General features: G+C 38.6%; 1 protein-coding gene across 1 annotated transcript; it reads right to left on the bottom strand.

Annotated features, from left to right (window-relative positions):
• Nucleotides 1–1,007: 1,007 nt before the first annotated feature.
• Nucleotides 1,008–17,178, bottom strand: plp2b (proteolipid protein 2b). Its single transcript, XM_026925878.3, has 5 exons — nucleotides 16,675–17,178; nucleotides 3,623–3,778; nucleotides 2,925–3,023; nucleotides 2,460–2,553; nucleotides 1,008–2,311 (listed from the first exon to the last, which is right to left on the bottom strand). Exons 1-5 carry the CDS (start codon nucleotides 16,762–16,764, stop codon nucleotides 2,304–2,306), a joined length of 447 nt encoding a protein of 148 aa, XP_026781679.2. The 5' UTR covers nucleotides 16,765–17,178; the 3' UTR covers nucleotides 1,008–2,303.
• Nucleotides 17,179–18,156: the final 978 nt, after the last annotated feature.

Raw genomic sequence — 18,156 nt, 5'->3', positions numbered from 1 at the left:
ATAACCACTCTTTACAACCATGGTGAGCAGAAAAGCATCTCAGAACACACATGTGGAACTTGAGGTGGATGGGCTACAACAGCAGAAGCCCACACTGGATTTCACTGTCATCCAAGAACAGAAATCTGAGGCTACAGTATGCACAGGCTCACTGAAATTGTACTGTTGAAGACTGGAAAAAGATCAGGCGAGATCAGTTCTTCCAATTGCATGAATGAGCAAAGATACAGGTGTTCCTATTAAAGTGGCTGGTGAGTGTCTGTTAAACTAAAGAGTCCAAGAAACTTAGCAAGCTTGACTGGCATCATAATGACCATTCAGTGGATGCTGTAATATATTAAGTATATATCGTTTCAGCAGCGTTTGACACAGTCACCCATAAGACTCTCTTGTCCATCCTCATGAGTCTTTGAATTCCTGACACAGCATGGCAATGGGCTGCTTCTTACCTGGATGGACAGCCATGTCAGGTGACATGGAGGGGATCCACATCCGCTCCATACACACTTACTCCACTGGTGTCCCTCAATACCTGCTCTCTTGGTGAGGTCTTTTTAGACTGTGACACTCTTAGTCCCTGACCTAGTGAACCAGTATGAGGATGTATTTATTGATAGAGACTTCAGAGCACTTCTGTAAGTCACTCTGGATAAGGCATCTGCCAAATGACAGAAATTTAAATGTAATTAATTGTATTCTTTTTTCTAGACACAAGGTGGTGCTGTATTCAACCATTTCCCACAATGCTGTCTGGGTTTCCACTGGCTGTACCACAAATATTTGCACTTGGTTATAAGATTTTTATTCTGCATTGCTTTATGGGGGAAAAAAAAACCCAGTAACATTAGAAACGTGACAATAAAATAAAAATACTGCAGAATATCCTTTCTCATATCTTTCTTATCAAGAATGAACATAAAAAGTGTTCAACATTGGAAGAAAGGTGTATCCTGAGTTGTTGACAAAAAGTCTTAAGGCACTCTGTTACAGTACAGGGCAACAAATAATGACATTTTCAGTAGCCAGTTTTAATATGAAAGAATAAAACTAAGACTGTAAAAAACAAATAAAGCATATTAACCTCGAGCAGGAAACACCATGGGAAAAGAAACAATGGCAGGCCTTCATGGACAGGATATATCACATAAAACAATATAAAACAATCGGATATCTTTATATGGGGTTGTGTGAATCCAAAAAAAATTTGTAGTCAGATAATGCACAGAAACAATTTAGGCCAGATCACAGATTAAGGAAAGAAGTGTGCAATATCAAATCAAAAAGTGAATACATAGTAATGTTCTTTATAGAGCCAAAAAAAAAAATATATCGATGATGTTTTTTAGCTGTTTCCTGTAGAATCGTTATTTACTAATAGGAGAGTGAGGCTGCATTCAAGCTTTATTCCTGTTGCAAGTGTACAGTGAACATGTCTAAACATAAAAACCTTCTATAATCCACTTTTGGGACTTGGGTCAGTCACTCAAACATTAGGGTATGTTAGTACCCTTGATCTTCCCTGTTACTGTTAAAGGAAAACTGAGGAAAACCTGAATTAACAAAATACTAAAACAAAAAGAAACAGAAATATGGCAAAACACTTATAAATGTTATATTATTACTTCTATTCATTTCACTGGTAGTATTTTTTTAAATAACTAGATAGAAACATCTCACTTCTACCATCGTAGTACTTCAGATTAATTATTTTAAGTAAATGCACAACTCTAACCCATACAAATATCAAATTTTAGTAGACAGAAATAATCCTGAAACTTGTGGCTGAAATTTTACACCTTGCCAATTCAAGTGGACATTGTATTTTAAAGAGAATCAACACAGCTCCAAACCTAAACTGAATCAAAATTTCTTCCCTTCAGTTCCCTTTCCTATTGTGATGTTTCCTTGATCACCTGGGCAAGATGGATTGAGCATTTTAAAAGTGTGATCAGTCCATTCCTTTCTGAATTTCCTAGTCATGTCCGAGAGCACCATGTGATGTTAAAAGGAGCCATCCCGACATAACTTATAATAATAATGCTGTAACAGCCGAAATATTTGCTATAGAAGAAGCCAGACAACAGCATCTCCAATTATTTGTGGTGTTTTGGCAGTAATCATTAAGTAGCTCAGGTATTTCAGTCTGTTTGTGTCATGTTTTCAACACTGAGCAGCATTCACAACTCCACAACATTGACCTCATCATACCAGGAAAACCTTTGAAATTCTTAGTTTGCCATGTTTCAATCCCTTGTTCCTTCCCAAGTCTTCCCAAGCGGGTGTTGTTGCTGTTATAATAGTGTTCAAGCCTCTGTGAAATAAAAACAACAAAAATAAGAACAAGAGAAATTATGTTGTAATATTATCTATAAATCACATGATCACATGATGGTTCATTAACATAACATCTGACAAGCAGTGTGTGTGCGTGTGTACGTGTTACAGTAAGGAATCGAGACCTGTGGAAACAGCCTGCCCTCGGGTGTTCTTGATTTCTGCAAAAATTGTGTAGGTATCATAACCAAACACAATGCCAGCGATAAGTCCAAACACCTGTAACAGAGAAGAGCGCAGATTATCCACTACTGTTTCACTGAGGCAGAAAATAATGGACATATTGGGATGCTCTTCATGGCAGGTGTGTGTGAACAGCAAAATCACTTTTTGTTTAATATTATAAATATTACTATTACAAAATAAAACAAATATTAATATTACAAAGACCAATCAAATTTAGTTCATGTTATTCTTGAGTCAAAACAACTTGAACATTTCAGTAATATAAATGTCACATCATTAAAGAGAGTGAGCCAGGCACACAAAGTTTCATAGTTCTTTTGGAGTATTTGAGTATAAAACTTTAAAAATTTTAATTTTAAGGTATGTATCAAAGGCAAAAGAAAATTCTGAAAGAAAGTTCTGACCCCCCCTGCGATGCGCGCTCCATCTCCGGCTCCACCGATCACACAAATCAGAGAGGTGATGATGTACAGCAGTGCACCAATCCCAGCGCGGAACAAATCCTAAAGCAGGCAAGACAACAAAGGTATATTTAGTTCTGTCTGTGTTTCTGTTTCTGTCTTTCAGCACACTCTGCTTTTCTTTTCCTGGATATATACTTTAAAATGACCAGTATAAGAACATGCACAAGTTTTAAGTGATATGTGTAAATTATGATTATCTAGAATTGAGCGGTTAGTATTATTGCAGTACTTGATGCAGTGTCTAATATTAGCGTCACAAAACACAGCAGTAAAACTAAAAATAGGAAGCTTTCCTGCTAAAAGATATTACGTAGTTCAAACCTTTCTATTCTGTTTCTGGCAAAGTCCTAAGTATTGAATCATCAATGATAAGTTAGCTCATACAATGAGTTGTTTGGAATACACTTTCAAATAACCGCTTTCCATTAGAAACAGGAACTGTACTATTCAGGACAGACAGTGGCAGAGACAAGATGCTTTGTTAGTTTAATTTAAGAAAACAACATGTATTTGATGAGAAACTAATGCACATTAAAAACGCTGTTTCTTGTAGTTTCATGTGATCAGTCACTTCATATGATGGTAAATATCCTCCTGCTGGTGCCTAAATGGAGGTGAATGAACTGTATATTACTTACACTCCAAAGCCAGTTGACGACCAGGAACTGTTTATCCAGCTGCATCATGAAGATGACGAAGAAGACGATTGCAAAGACCATCTCACATATAGCCACTGCTGAATATCCTCCATACGCTGACGCTGCGTAACAGATGATGATGATCAAGCTCAGGAGCTACAAGAAGAGACAGAGACAGAAGGAGGCGAGGACAGGTTTAGATATCCTGTAATATGGTTCACAAATGTGTTATCGTGTTTAAACATCTTTCCCTTCCACATTTTCTCCCTAATTTTGTCTTTTGCCAGTTCCCACCCACTGGATAACTCTCCCCTATCGCACGACAGCTACCAACCGGGGACGGTGGGGCAAAGACTTGCTTCCTCCGTGACATGTGAAGCCAACCTCCACATCTTTTTGAACTGTTGCTCATGCTGTGCTGCAATGCAGTGCGACATGGCATGACACTCAGCAACTTCTGGCAACAAAGCGCTGTCTGCCCTCTTCCACATACATGAGCACACAGGAACCCAGTATTGGTTGGTATCACTCTGACTGGCAGAGGAGAGAGCATGCCATCCCTACCACCCCGAGAGCACGGCCAATTCTTAACTCCCGGCCACGGATGTCTGCTACATTTTAGAGATCCAGGCTTTGTCTTGTTAATATTGTATCACATCAATATTATTCCTTCATTGTTTATCACAAAGTTGTCATTTCATTATCAATCATTATGTATCGTTATCTGCTTTTTGTGCCAAATACTTTTGGGCATTTTCATGCAAATGATTTCCCCTGGCAAAACGTAAGCATCTGAGCACAACTAAAATCTGTATTCAACATTGTTCTTTCTTAATTTGTTCCTCAAATCTGATTTCTGCTGTTTCATATAACAACCTGCTATGGAGCTGTGTATTCTACAGTCTGTGTAGGAGTTTAGTGCAAATATATATTAGAAACTGCTAATCAAAAAACTCTAAGCAAAAGATAGGACACACCTCACTCAATTCTTTTTTTAATAAATCAATATTTTCTAGTATTTTAGAATAATTATTATATGAAGACATGATAATGAACATGGAATTATGCATTGAGTTAAACAAATCAAAACTATTTTATAATTTAAATTCTTAACAGTGTTCCCAATGAAGCTTGACCACAACCCATCTCATCACATGACTACAACCCATCTCATTGATGCTGATGTCAGATTCGTAACTCCAGTATGGCCTTTCTTATTTTATGCTGTATAAATAGTGGTTACCCTGATGTTAAATTCCAGCACCATAGTAGCCTCCTACATTACTCACACACCAACAGGACCACCCATTTGTTCTTAGGTGTCTGTTAACACCCACACTGCAAATTCTTTGTTTCCCTGAGAGATTGTGGGGCTACTTAAACTTTTTTCTTTCTTTTTTTTTTTTAATTACCAAACCTTTGTGAGAAAGGAGAGAAGAGCATGGCTCGTGTTCCCGCTGCATTCCACACCTCATGCTAAAGTTGAGGGCTGTGTATGGAGGAGCCTTACAAGGTTTCACACGAAGAGCCCATAATCCTGCCTATTACAGAAGAGTTACTGCGCGCTAAGTATACTCCATTCACCACTGACGCTCAGATTACTTCATTCATACTCTTTCTATTTCTATAGCGGTTATTTTCGTACAGTCGTCTAGTTATTATGCTGTGGTTAAAATGCAGTGGGGACAGTGTACTGGATCAGTATACATTACTTTCTTCTGTACGAACATGACAAAAGTGGCATGATTAATACACAATACTATTGTAAACCTCCAAACTCATGTGTGATCTGTACTGCATGATGCAAGTATTCACAAGTTATCTGCAAAGACACAAGGGAACCAAAGCGATGACTAGTCGGCTAATGTGAGTAATGAATCTAACTGCCAAGCAAGGGCAATTATGCAACAAGGCCACCATGTTTAATGTCTATTTACTTTAACCACTCATCAAGTGCCAAATGCAGATGCAAAGGGGGTAATCCATCCACATCATCTAGGTTTCAGATTCCAATAAGTAAGCATGCAATTAACTGCCTGTGACTCACTGTTGCTATAGTAAACTCAAATGTGTTGATAAAACAACGACCAAGGGAAATTTGCCTCCTTCTGTGCCCTGCTTGCATGGCACACACCTAATCACACCTTCTTCTAAACATCACAAATGCTGCTGAAAGTATCCCCGAACTAGCTAATAGGTCACTTTAAAAGGAACACCTGTACACATGTACATTTATCCAAACACTCAATCATGTGGCAGAAGGACAGTGTAGAAACAGGTCTAGTGCTTCAGTTAATGTTCACATCATACATCACGGTGTGGTTGTTGAGTCCAGGGCTGATTTGAGTATTTCAGAAACTGCTGATCTCTTTGGATTTTCATGCACAACAGTCCCTAGAGTTTATACAGAATGGCGAGGGAAAAAAAAAAACATCCAGTGAGCGGCAGTTCTGCGGTTCTGCCGAGAGAGGTCAGAGGAGAATGGCCAGACTGGTCTGAGGAAGCCTATGGTAACTCAAATAACAACTCTTTACAACCATGGTGAGCAGAAAAGCATCTCAGAATGCACAAAACGTCAAGGCAGATGGGCTACAACAGGAGAAGATGACCGGGCTCCATGAAGCTCTTAACCTGCATGATTTTATGCACTATGCTGCTGCAACATGATTGGCTGATTGGATAAGTGCATAAATAAGCAGGTGTTCAGGTGTTTCTATTTAAGTGGTTAGTGAGTATATATGTATAATAATAGATTTCATGTTTTTAATACATGAGAAACTATTAAAATATCCTTGGAACATCTCTACATGTCTTTGCCCTAATAAAGAAAGCAATGATCTATGAACAGGCAAAACTTTGCCTGATACACAAATTCACCCCTACGCTGCTGCTATTAACGTTACTACTGATGGGGGACCATGCTATCACGAGTGGAATAAATCATGGAATAAAAGCCAAGTAATCTTTGCAAGATCTTCCCAGATTCATTTTTAAACTTTCAAAGCTTTCTATATTCAGGATGCAGTACCTTAGCATCTTGGATTTTACTTTGAAATTGGAATATCCATAATAGCCACACCTAAACCTTCCTGTATTACTACATAGGGGGAAATTTGATTCTGTAAATGCGAACCTCAGACTGAGTCAGCATCCAAAGAGGAGCCATCAACATCGTGGTAATTAACATCACATTTTCATCACTTGTATTGTTAATGGTTTAAAAAATGTATTAGGTCGGCTTACAGTGCGTCAGAGTCTGCACACATGCAGGCAGATGCAGCACCTGTGCTTGTACATATGTCTCAAATTGGTCACAGCAGCAGCTGCTCATGAGTTTGGGGAACTGACAGAAAGACAGCATTCAAGTTAGTCTAGAGGAAGTGTAGAAACATCTTGCTGCGGAAAACATTCATTCATTTTCCACTTCTGGTGAGGATTGCAGTGCTGATGATTTAATTTACTGAATATTCTTTACACCATTTATGGCAAGTTTTGTTTTTTGCATGGCTGAGGTATGAATGAAGTCGCCTAGGCCTTGCACATGTCAGCTAGTGCCACTTTGGTCTACCCTGGAAAATTTCCACTAGGTTTGCCCGATAAAACAGTTTAATCATCTATATTCAATACGATGTTTATTGTTCTCCTGTCTGGCGCTCAGACGTGTTCAGACACCAGCAGATCAACAGTGAGAAATGTCGGCTATGTGGACATTAGATATCTAGTTTGTAGAAAGATTATATTTTGAAAAATGTAGCGTTATCTACACTCACATAATCACATCAGAATCACATAAACATCCACCATCCAGCAGATCTTTCCTGATTGCCACTGCAAGCAGTTCCCAACTGCACAGCTGATAATATTATTACACTCTTCCACTTATTATACTCTTCTTAAACCTGAAATAGTGGAAATGCTCAATTTCCTGTCTTTATTAGGCTATCAGCTCTGGACAGGTAAATAATTTAGCAAAATCTTTATTAATGGTTAATAGCAAGCAGGAAAAAACTGTATCGCACAAGCCTATTTTCAATAGGGATCTGATACACCACCGGAAAGCATGACAATAGGCAAATCATGTATACTATTTTTATATTTTAGCTTCTTTGTTTTATTTTTTGTCAGACTAGCTTTGTGGAATAATGTCTTTTCAAAAGGACAGATTTTAGTTTCAGTCTTTGAAAAAGATAAAAATTAAATTTACTATTAAATTTATGCATAAATATGCATCACCTCTACTACAAATGAGAGAGAAATTGCTTCATATGCCTAAGCACAAACCTTCAGCAATCACACTAGGTACATATTACTAATTAAAAAATAAACTATAAATAAAATAATAAAAGTCAGTGTTCCCAATACAGCTGATTTATTTCCACTAATTAACGATATAAATGAAGAGACCATTCACTATTTAGTGAACTGAAGGTCAGGGTTCTATCATTTTTGTACAGTATATCCACACAATTTGCTCTTTTGATATGTCTGACCCATATCTCACCTAACACTGACAATCCTCATTCATCCTGTAATGATAGCTTTCCGGCTACGCAGTGTGCAGGTGTCCAACTTCCACCTGCTGAACAATAGGACTACTGATCATTTATTTATTTAACCTGGTAAATTATTCACATTTATTTTGTCATGTCTAATAGCATACAATAATTGCCCCTATGTGGTGTCAGGCCTGGTTGCATATCTGTTGTATCTTAATAACTTTTGTATTCTGTGTAGTCAGTGTGAAGTTAGTTATCTGTCCTGTTCATACTGTACTGCGTTGCATTTGTTATTCTGTTGAAATGGTAACTCATCAGCCACAGCATTATTTGGACCCCTTATCAAAAGGATACAGAAATAATATTTAAAATGAACAACACATGCAATGCGCAGTAGGGATTAAATACAGGGACACTGTATAATACTTTTTGTTTTGTTTTGTTTTGACCCCATTTTCATCCAATTCCCACCCACTAGTTACTGCAAAATAGCTACTAAAGAAGGAGCACTTTTTAAGAAATTAAGGTACCAAACATCCCATTCCAGTTTTATTCCCCCTTTGCTGTTATAATATCTTTCTGGGAAGGCTTTCCACTAGATTTTGGAGCGTGGCTGTGTGGATTTGCCCATTCAGCAACAACAGCATTAGTGAGGTCAGGCGCTGAGGGTGCAGTCAGCGTTCCAGTTCATTCCTAAGGTGTTCAGTGGGGTTGAGGTCAGGGTTTTGTGCAGGCTACTTGAGCTGTTCCACTGCAACCTTGGCAAACCATGACTTTACAAACCTCGCTTTGTGCACAGGAGCATTGTCATGCTGGAACAGGTTTGGGCCTCTTTGTTCCAGTGAAGGAAAATTGTAATGTTACAGCATATAAAGACGTCCTACGATTGTGTGCTTCCAACTTTGTGGCTGTCCACAAACTTTTGGTCATACAGTGTATCTCTCACATGAAAACATGAATATAACATATCTGTAAAAAATTACGGTACATACTTAGACATTAAGGATCACAGGTGTACCTTTAAAGTTTTATTTTAAAAGCTAATTAAAGGTACATCACATGCACTGTCCCAGGTAAACCTTTACATACTAAAGGTACAAAAGATGTACCCTTGATGGTACCACCAGCGACAAGGAAAAGTACAGTTTGGTACCTGAAAGTGAGAGTGAGAGTTAGCACACGCTTCCACTGAGAAATGTGCATCTGTGCATCATACGGCAACCAAATACTCTTGGAAGGAGACACCAACGGTTCTTCAGATGGCCATAGTAGGGTAGAGATTTTCAGGGGAGAGAGTACCAGTATCTTTCCCACACACAGCAGGGTCATATTTTACTGTGGCCAGTGGTTCGCATGGCCAAAATGTGAGTTTTGATTTTGGTTTCATTTGACCAAAGAGCTTCAGCTGTAGTTTTATATACAACACATTTGCCCGAACTCTTGAGGATTTCTGTAGTTTAATGTATCTTCAGTGTGAAGTTACACCTCTACGAAATCAAGAGGTGACTCTCCTCTCTCTTGCAGCGACAGTCATGGTTGATAGGTTGTGGTGTAAAGCTTTGGTAATTGTGAACGGATAAAGTGCAACACAGCGACACAACAAAACTGTTGCCTAGGAAACAGTGTCCACACACAAATTCGATTCACAGGAACTTATTTTGGGTTACTGGTAAGCTGTCAGATCACAGAGGGGGAAAAAAATAACATTGAGACTGTGAGATTGTGTCATATTTACCTAGTCAAGTCCGGTTGTTAGACTAAGAGCAAAACCAGGTTGTAGAATGACACATAATATACAGGGCAGTATAGTTACCCATCTCCATCACATCCCATCCTATCACAGTGCTGCAGAAAATGTACTACTTTCTTTTTTTGCTCAACATAATGTAAAGGAAAAAAATTGTGTGTAGTTATACAGTATACAGATCTATGCTTGCTAGCCATTTTACACTCACACCAGCTAAAGATCACCTGGTCTTTTTCCAAACTTCAGCGCTCCAGTTTGGGTGAGCCTGTGCCCACTGTTGCCTCAGATTCCTGCTCATGGCTGACAGGAGTGGAACCTGATGTGGTCTTCTGTAGCTGTAGCTCATCTGCCTCAAGGTTTGATGTGTTGTGTGTTCCGAGATGCTTTTCTGCTCACCACGGTTGTAAAGAGTAGTTATTTGAGTTACCATACACTTCCTGTTAGCTTGAACCAGTCTGGCCATTCTCCTCTAACCTTTCTCATCAACAAGGAATTTCTGCCTGCAGAACTGCTGCTTACCGGATGTTTTTTTTTTTTTTTGCACCATTCTGTATAAACTCTAGAAACTGTTGTGTGTGACAACTGCATGAATGTGCAGATGTACAGGTGTTCCTAATAAAGAGTGTATATTCCATCAATACAAATTTGGTAAAGTGTTTTTAATACTTTAATATTATGCAAACGTGTGTAATGTGGTGTAATTGCGAAATAAAATCCAGAGCACTCCTATACTGTCCTCCGTTTCTTTTTATTTGCACTAGGCATATAACACCTCTCACCCGTCACATACGCAGGAAGTTTAAAGTCCAAAAACCCTGTGCATACAGTTTCACCTCTAATCTAATACTCCTGCCTCTAATAATCATCCGTGCCTACACACCATGGTTAACTAAACCAACCATGTTAGGGTGTGGTTTGAACTCTGCAGGGTTGAGCTCCACTCACATGATCATTCCTAAAGTTTTTTTTTATTGTTTTATCAAGCAGTCTCAGCCAAGCATTCTAGGCAGCCTAAAAGAGCATGTTTTCCACTAGAGAAGCTTGGTGAACTAGAATGTAAGCATTCTTTACAACCCACTTTTCTGAACTGATGCCAGCATGGGTTACGCTCATAAATTCCCGCCAGCACTTTCCCTTTAATACTGCTCTCTGAGCTCAATCTGCTTAGCCTGACAAATGTTTAACACTGTCGGCATACCCTTATGTCTCAATGAAATACAAGCGCTGGGCTGGAAACTGCTTAAGATTAACTATTGCTACTGAATGCATGCCTTCTCAACATCTTCAGACTTTGAAGCAAATGTGTGATGGGTGGAGGTTTTTGTGTTTGAAAAAAAAAAAAAATATAAAAATCTTAAAATACTGGAGGCAAGCAAAGTTATCTAATAAAGTTTTGTTTGTAATACATTTTGTCTTTACCAAAGACTATTCTATCAAACCTGCTCAGAATTGCTCAGAACAGTTTATTGAAAAGACTTATTTTTTACTTTATATAAATACATCACTCTTGGCAAGCCACATTTGGTAATAGAATTTTTGTTTCTATTCACTTCACATTGTGGTTTCCATTTTAAAGGAAATTTAAAATTGCAACATTTCCTAATCTTTTGCATTAAAAGAAGACTAAAAACAGGAAAAACACATGAAGTTAGCAAGAAGTTAGTGGGCAAGTGTAATGTACTGATTTGCAATTAGATTTGAATTCAGTTAACAACATAAGTGTGAATCTGGTTAAAACCTTTGGTAAAAGGTCCTGATTAAATAAAAAATTGCAATCTGCATTAACTGATCAGGTATAAACAAACATCTTTACATATAAGCAAGATCTGCAACCCAAATCAGGTCAGCTTTGGGAGCTTCAGCTCAATTAGAAAGCCTGTCTATGCTATTAGACCTTGCGAGGGTGCGACAGGGTGGGGATAAGAGGTGCTGCAAACAGCCAGTCCTCCTTCACACTCATATGTATTGAGGCTTTATGAGGAGAGGAGACTGGCACAAGCTGCCTCTGTGAACCTCAGCGGCTGACTGAACTCCAGCAAAGGCACAATGAGCCTCTATTCACGCTGGCAGTACTGTCTCTTTACGGACGCCCACGTCTGAGAGATCAGCAAACACTCACACTACACACACTGAGCAGGAGTTAATCACATGTGACAGATACACACCCACTTCAACAACAAGAAATAAACAGAGACAGAAAGGCGTGTGCCCAAGACGTCTGTCGGACCAATGCATCGGCAAGCATTACGAGATTCATTTGTAATGAGTTCATCGATATAACCGAATCGCACCAGTATATTTTTAGCATTTTTCTTAGTCTAATGCTGCATTTCAATTTGCCTACTATCAAACTGTGCAATACAAATTTAGGTATATATATTTATAAAATAGGTATATATTTATTTTCTTCTTTCTTTCTTTCTTTTTGAGAGCAATTGTAACATGGCAAAGCAATTTCCCCCTGGGATTAATAAAGTTCTTTGAATCTTGAATCTTGTACTAAATAGTATCTGAAATTATAATTAGTGTGCCTCAATTTGTAGTATGTTGAAATGAGTAACCCAAATGTACCCGGGTGGTCTACTACTTCCAGTAGATTTTCGAGGGGGTGGATCCGTGGACACTTTTTCGTCTGATATTGCCCACAACTCCTTGCGTGAAGGAGGAGGAATTCAAGGACGCATTTTAGAGAGGTGTAACTGAAATGTGGAAAAATAAATCAAGAGAACTGTAAATTAAATTATACAGTATAAATTCTATAAGGAATAATGACTGAAGAACAGCTGAAATGCAATGAGGAGGTTGTTTACAGTGAAAGTGTGCGTAACTAGGCAACAACTTTCTCTTCCATTGCATGACGTGTTAGTAGGTCCCAGTACTTGCATTCTCTTTTGCTACACACTAAGATCTGTACCAGTAATATCAGTGAAGTTATAACTGATCTTATCGCTAAAAGCTGTAGAGGCCATGGCCACAAGCTTCAGAATCTTTCACATTTGAAAGCTGAAATATGATTGCATTGACACTACCACATGCTGGTCTATGACAGGAAAACAAACATTTGAAAATGTGACCCAATTAACTTTTCAGAGCAAGACATAATCACTGGATTGGAGAAAAAAGAAAGTTCACAACATCCAGAGAACCCACCATGGGTTGGGGTTGGCTGTTTCAAACCACACTTCAGTGGCCCTTTCCTGTGAAAGTAAGCTGTCTTTGGTAACAATTAGCCATGAACAGCCAGACTCTGGAGAAATCTGCCTTGCAAGGCTAATTTTCTGTGTTTTTATTTACTTTAGCTATTACAGTATATGCATCGTGTCTTCCATTTAATCACTTACGGTGGCCGACCCTCTTATGTGACTTGTGTGTGATTCATATTTTTGACAGTGCACTAATCTGTTAAACCACACTGCTTTCCACAATTCGAGTCTATTCAGCATTCCCAGTATTCCTAATGCATCTTTCACAGATCTGTGTGTAACACGCTCACGCTACACTCACATACCGTTTGGTGCATAAACTTTAAACGCAACCCGTCATACATATTGTTAGAAAGGTATAAAATGGATCGTGGATGATACACTGCTTTCGTAGGAAAACACTGCTTGTGCCGCTCCGGTGAAAAGTGAACATTTATGAATATGGACTGCTTTAAAGTGGAAAGCCTTCCACAATGTGCAAAAGTATAATATGTAAACAAAAAAAACAGGCTTAATGTCACAAAGTTCACTATTCTGCATGTAATGTCAGGGGACACGAGCGGATATGACAGCACAGCTCTGATTAGCAACCACTCTGGATGAAGGCGATATCAGCAAACATAAGAGTCTGAGATTGCTCGCACACAGGAAGCGGTCTAATGGAAACAGGCACGGCAAGATATAAATATATTGCGACTATATACTATATTATATATAAAAGCGACTGACAAAAATCAGTCAATCAAACAATTATTTTTGTTATTTCATTGTTATTTTTTAATCTTCTTCTCAGTAAAGAAGGCTAGCGTGTATAGTGCTTCTCCCAAGACTCTCATATCACAAGTGTTACTAGTCAGACAATCTTTGTCATCTAAGGGGATAGCTATGAAGAATTTAGCAGCTTAGAGCTGAGTTAGCACTGAGCCTACATTCATGTGTGGTTTAGGAGGAAAAAAAAAAAAAGGAAGTTCCACATTAATTTGCTGAGACGTGTTATCCCAAGTGGCCGTGCTCCATGGGTGAGAGGGATGGCGTACTCTCTCTCCCCTGCCAAACACAGTGACACTGGGCATCTATGAGATCATGTATGAGGAAGAGGGCAAACACAGTCATGTGAAAAAGAAAGTACACCCACCCTCCTTCAATCTTCAATTCTGTGCTTTTATTTATCAGAGCCTAAATAACAACTGTGTGGTCCTCACCAACCTCTATAAACAAACAAATAACCTCAGGTGACAACAGAAAAACAACAGATTTCAATATGTATTCATTTTTTTTCAAAAAGTAACCAATATTCAGACAACAGTTGGGGAAAAAATAAGTACACCCTATAATTCAGGAACATTCAGTAGAACAACCTTTAGCAACAATAACTTGAAGAATTACTTCAAGTGTGTGTTACACTGTCCTGTGAAGCAGCATGACCAGCAAGATGTACTTGGTTTGCATCACGTGTTGGTAGCTGTCGCATGATAGACGAGAGCTGGCTGGTGGGTGGCAAAATTGAGGAGAAAATGTACGAAAAAAAACAAATAAATATTTTTTTGGACATGCAGTATTTGCAACTAAAATCAAACCACACCTGTTGTTTCCCTATGAAGGTTTTCAGTCATCCAGGTCATTTCAAATGTAGTAGTAAATAAAATCCAACTGGCTGGACATGTGTTATAATCATAAATATGTTTTATGGCTCATGTGAGAGAAGCTCTACTGTATTGTGGTACATATCTGGGAACTGAAATACCTCTGGATGCATCATGGATTACTGACTCTTGCATTCTTTAAAATACAGAAAACACACTTTTTTGCAGATGCTGCATGTTCCTGCTTCTTATTTAAAGCAGTTCCTTCCCTGTTGAAACTCTAGCGTTTTTACACAGCCACCGTGCCATTACATTATGTCTGCTCTATTCTTGGAGAAAGCCGTTGGAAAGGTTGGCTTATTTCACTATTACCTCTGTGACACTTCTGTGGAGTAGGTTATCTTTAATCACAATATAACTATGTTAGTTTTATGTGATTCCATCTTGTAGCACTGTAACTTTCCTGTCATTCAAGGTTATCAACACATAAGGCTGCACAATTTCTTAATCACTGTAGTAACGTGAGACTTCGCAATGGATGCTTTACTACGTACTGATCCCTCTCACCATTCCTCATATATTTTATGAGTGTCCTGACCAACGTCAGGCTCTGATGAGCGAAAGGTGTGGTCTGAAAGTTGCATCATAATTTCACTGATAGTTATTTATGGCTTTAAAGCCCATGTTAACTAATTCACATAATGAGCTCCTTACTTTTTACTACTACTTTTTACTACTCTGTGTTTACCACAGACTGCAGAATAATGCACATTATTTTATTCATCTTCTCAGTTAAGACATTTCTGATTTTTTTTTAATCGGATGTGTCCTTCGGGCATTTGAGTTGAGCAGGAAAAACAGGATAACGTTAATCTGATCTTGAGAAGCTTCACTGCCAAAAATGGCAATCTTGCCTGATTTTGTTGCTTTCAGTCAGCATTGTGCATCTTGAAGCGTTTACAAAATACACCAACACGTGTGTAAAAAGAAACATGTTGTGGAAGCCTCATTCTTGTCATTCCTACACACTTTTCTAGCACTAGCACTTCACCAGTTGTTCACGTTGCCTGGGAGACGCCCCTGTCAATCAGAATCGGACACACCCACCCATTTCTGAACAGGAAGAAAACTGGATTTTGTATTCTTTGAATTTATGTGTCATTTTCAACATTTGACACGGTGTTGCGCTTCCCTTAACCCTCAACACTTACCACTCACCTCCGTTTTAAGATAACGAGTCTGCCAAATGAAGAAATGTGAACTGAACAAATGGCTCACATTAGAAAGACTGAAGCAAGCTGCGTGTCATGGCTTGTAGCCGGAAGTGTGTGTCCTTTTGAGTAAAGCAAACAGGTGAACCTTTATGACCTTTGACCTCAGCACCAAATGGCCAAAATTCCACCACCTCTCCTACAACACACACTTGTGTTAAAGCACGTGTCTTTCAGCTATCATTAACTATAAGAAAGAATAATAATAATAATAATAATAATAATAATAATAATAATATCAGTTAACACTAAAACCAATACTAGCTGTCTTAGCTATGCAGTGTATTTGTATGCAAATACAGTAGAAATAGTTTCTACAACACTGAAAATGCCTTTTAACATGATTTCTGAAGTAAATGTTTCACTTTCTCCTTTAAGATAAAAAAAAAACACGACTTGTAAACTTGGAGGCGTAACCTGCTTTACCACTTCGCTGGAGAGACTCAATGTCTAATATTTACTACTAAATATTGTTGTTTTTTTAAAAATTACTTCTAACTAGTGAAACTGGTTTAACGCGGTAACATCTTGAAGCATGTCAAAAATACTCTAACCTAAAAATTAAAGAAAAATAAAAGACATTTTCGTGAATAATTGTGACTGACGTTACAGAGCTACAGGTTGCTATAGTGTAAGGAGCCTGACAGGAACAGTGCTAACTCTTTAACCCTACTCCATACACCATTTACGTTACTTTAGAGGTGAATAAGAACAAAAAATCATGGCGAAGAAAGCCTTGAGAGGTCACTTACTATTTCCACAGCCAGTATGGTCCCTTTCCGTGTCCGTACATAGTCTTTCAGTTTGCCCACAAAGCCTGGACTTGCTTCTGTATCTGCCATTTTAATAAGCAGTTCCCAGTCAGCAGCGCTCTTAGCAACAGCAGGCTACTCAGTGATATGAAGGCTGAAATAGCCTGCCTGGAGATCAGGTGCAAAATGTCCTGAGGTAGTTTAATGACTAGATATAAATATAAAGATAAATATATATATAAATATATGCAACCCAACAGGGAAAAATAAACGCTTAAGAAGCTAAACGACGAGAAACTCTGGAGTGAAGTGAACCCAAGGAGAAGTAATCAGAAGTAGGAGGGTGAGAAGCACAGACGTCTGAATATCTCACAGCCAACACAATCTTTCCTTCTGTGGCACAGAGAAAAAACTGGGCGTTGGCTTTCACTTCTCTCTCACTCTCTCTCACTCTCTCTCTCTCTCTTTTTGTCGGAGGGTTTGCTCAGAAGACCTTCTGACTTTGCCCATGAGCAGGGGCGACAGATGTGACAGATGTGACTAATGTTTGGGGCTTGTTTTTGGTCAGTGTTTGGGACGTTGTTGCCAAGACCTCTGTTTTCACGCTGGTATGCTGTTTCGGTTGCACATCATAATGTCGGTTTGTATGTGTTTTGTGGGTATGTTGCCCTCTTTTTCATCTGTTTTGGCAACAGGATGTACACAAAACGACCAGCACGGGAAATGGGTTCAACACAGCCGAGGTGCAATATTTCTGTGAAAAAAGGAAACAGTCTTTTAAGAATGAACTGCCTGAAGCTCGACATTGTTGTCTATAGTTTAGTGCTATTTCCATGGTTTTAAAAAGAATAGTTTTAATATTGGACATTGTGTGCAGGCCAGTGTCTAAAAGATATATTAGTTCCAGAAGGAAAAAAACGTCTCTCTAACATGATGATTGATTTGGCAGATAAAATAAATACTGTACATACTGTACATATGACTGGGATGTATGGAAATTCTGCAAACAGCTGGAAAATGGAAACAGCCAGTTATGTGCCACTAGCATAATATCTCCCTCTTGTGGTCATGTAGCAAAATGCACCCACATGGGTTATGTTTTTTTTTAAAGATACAATTTGTAATGTTTATATGTTTCTATACCTATATTCATTCATTCATTCATTCATTCATTTTCAGTATCCGCTTTGTCTATGTTAGGGTGGATCTGGAGTCTATCCCGGGAACGCAGGGAGTGAGGTGGGAATACACCCTGGATGGCGTGTCTATGATACACCACACACAAACACTCATTTTCATACACTCATTCACATCTAGGGACAATGTAATGTAACCAGCCCACCTATATGTTTCATAGGTGGGAGGAAACCAGAAAACCCAGAGGAAACCCATACTGACTTTCTAAATTGATGTTTATTGCAACTGCAATGCATCTCACAAAGCAAAGTACTCAAGCTCAGTAATGGTGTTAGATCAGTGTTT

The sequence above is a fragment of the Pangasianodon hypophthalmus genome, chromosome 8 (genome assembly GCF_027358585.1).
Source record: "Pangasianodon hypophthalmus isolate fPanHyp1 chromosome 8, fPanHyp1.pri, whole genome shotgun sequence".
In the NCBI taxonomy this organism is placed as follows: Eukaryota; Metazoa; Chordata; class Actinopteri; order Siluriformes; family Pangasiidae; genus Pangasianodon; species Pangasianodon hypophthalmus.
Note: the sequence above shows the minus strand (reverse complement) of the source record. Positions and strands in the feature narration are given on the sequence as shown.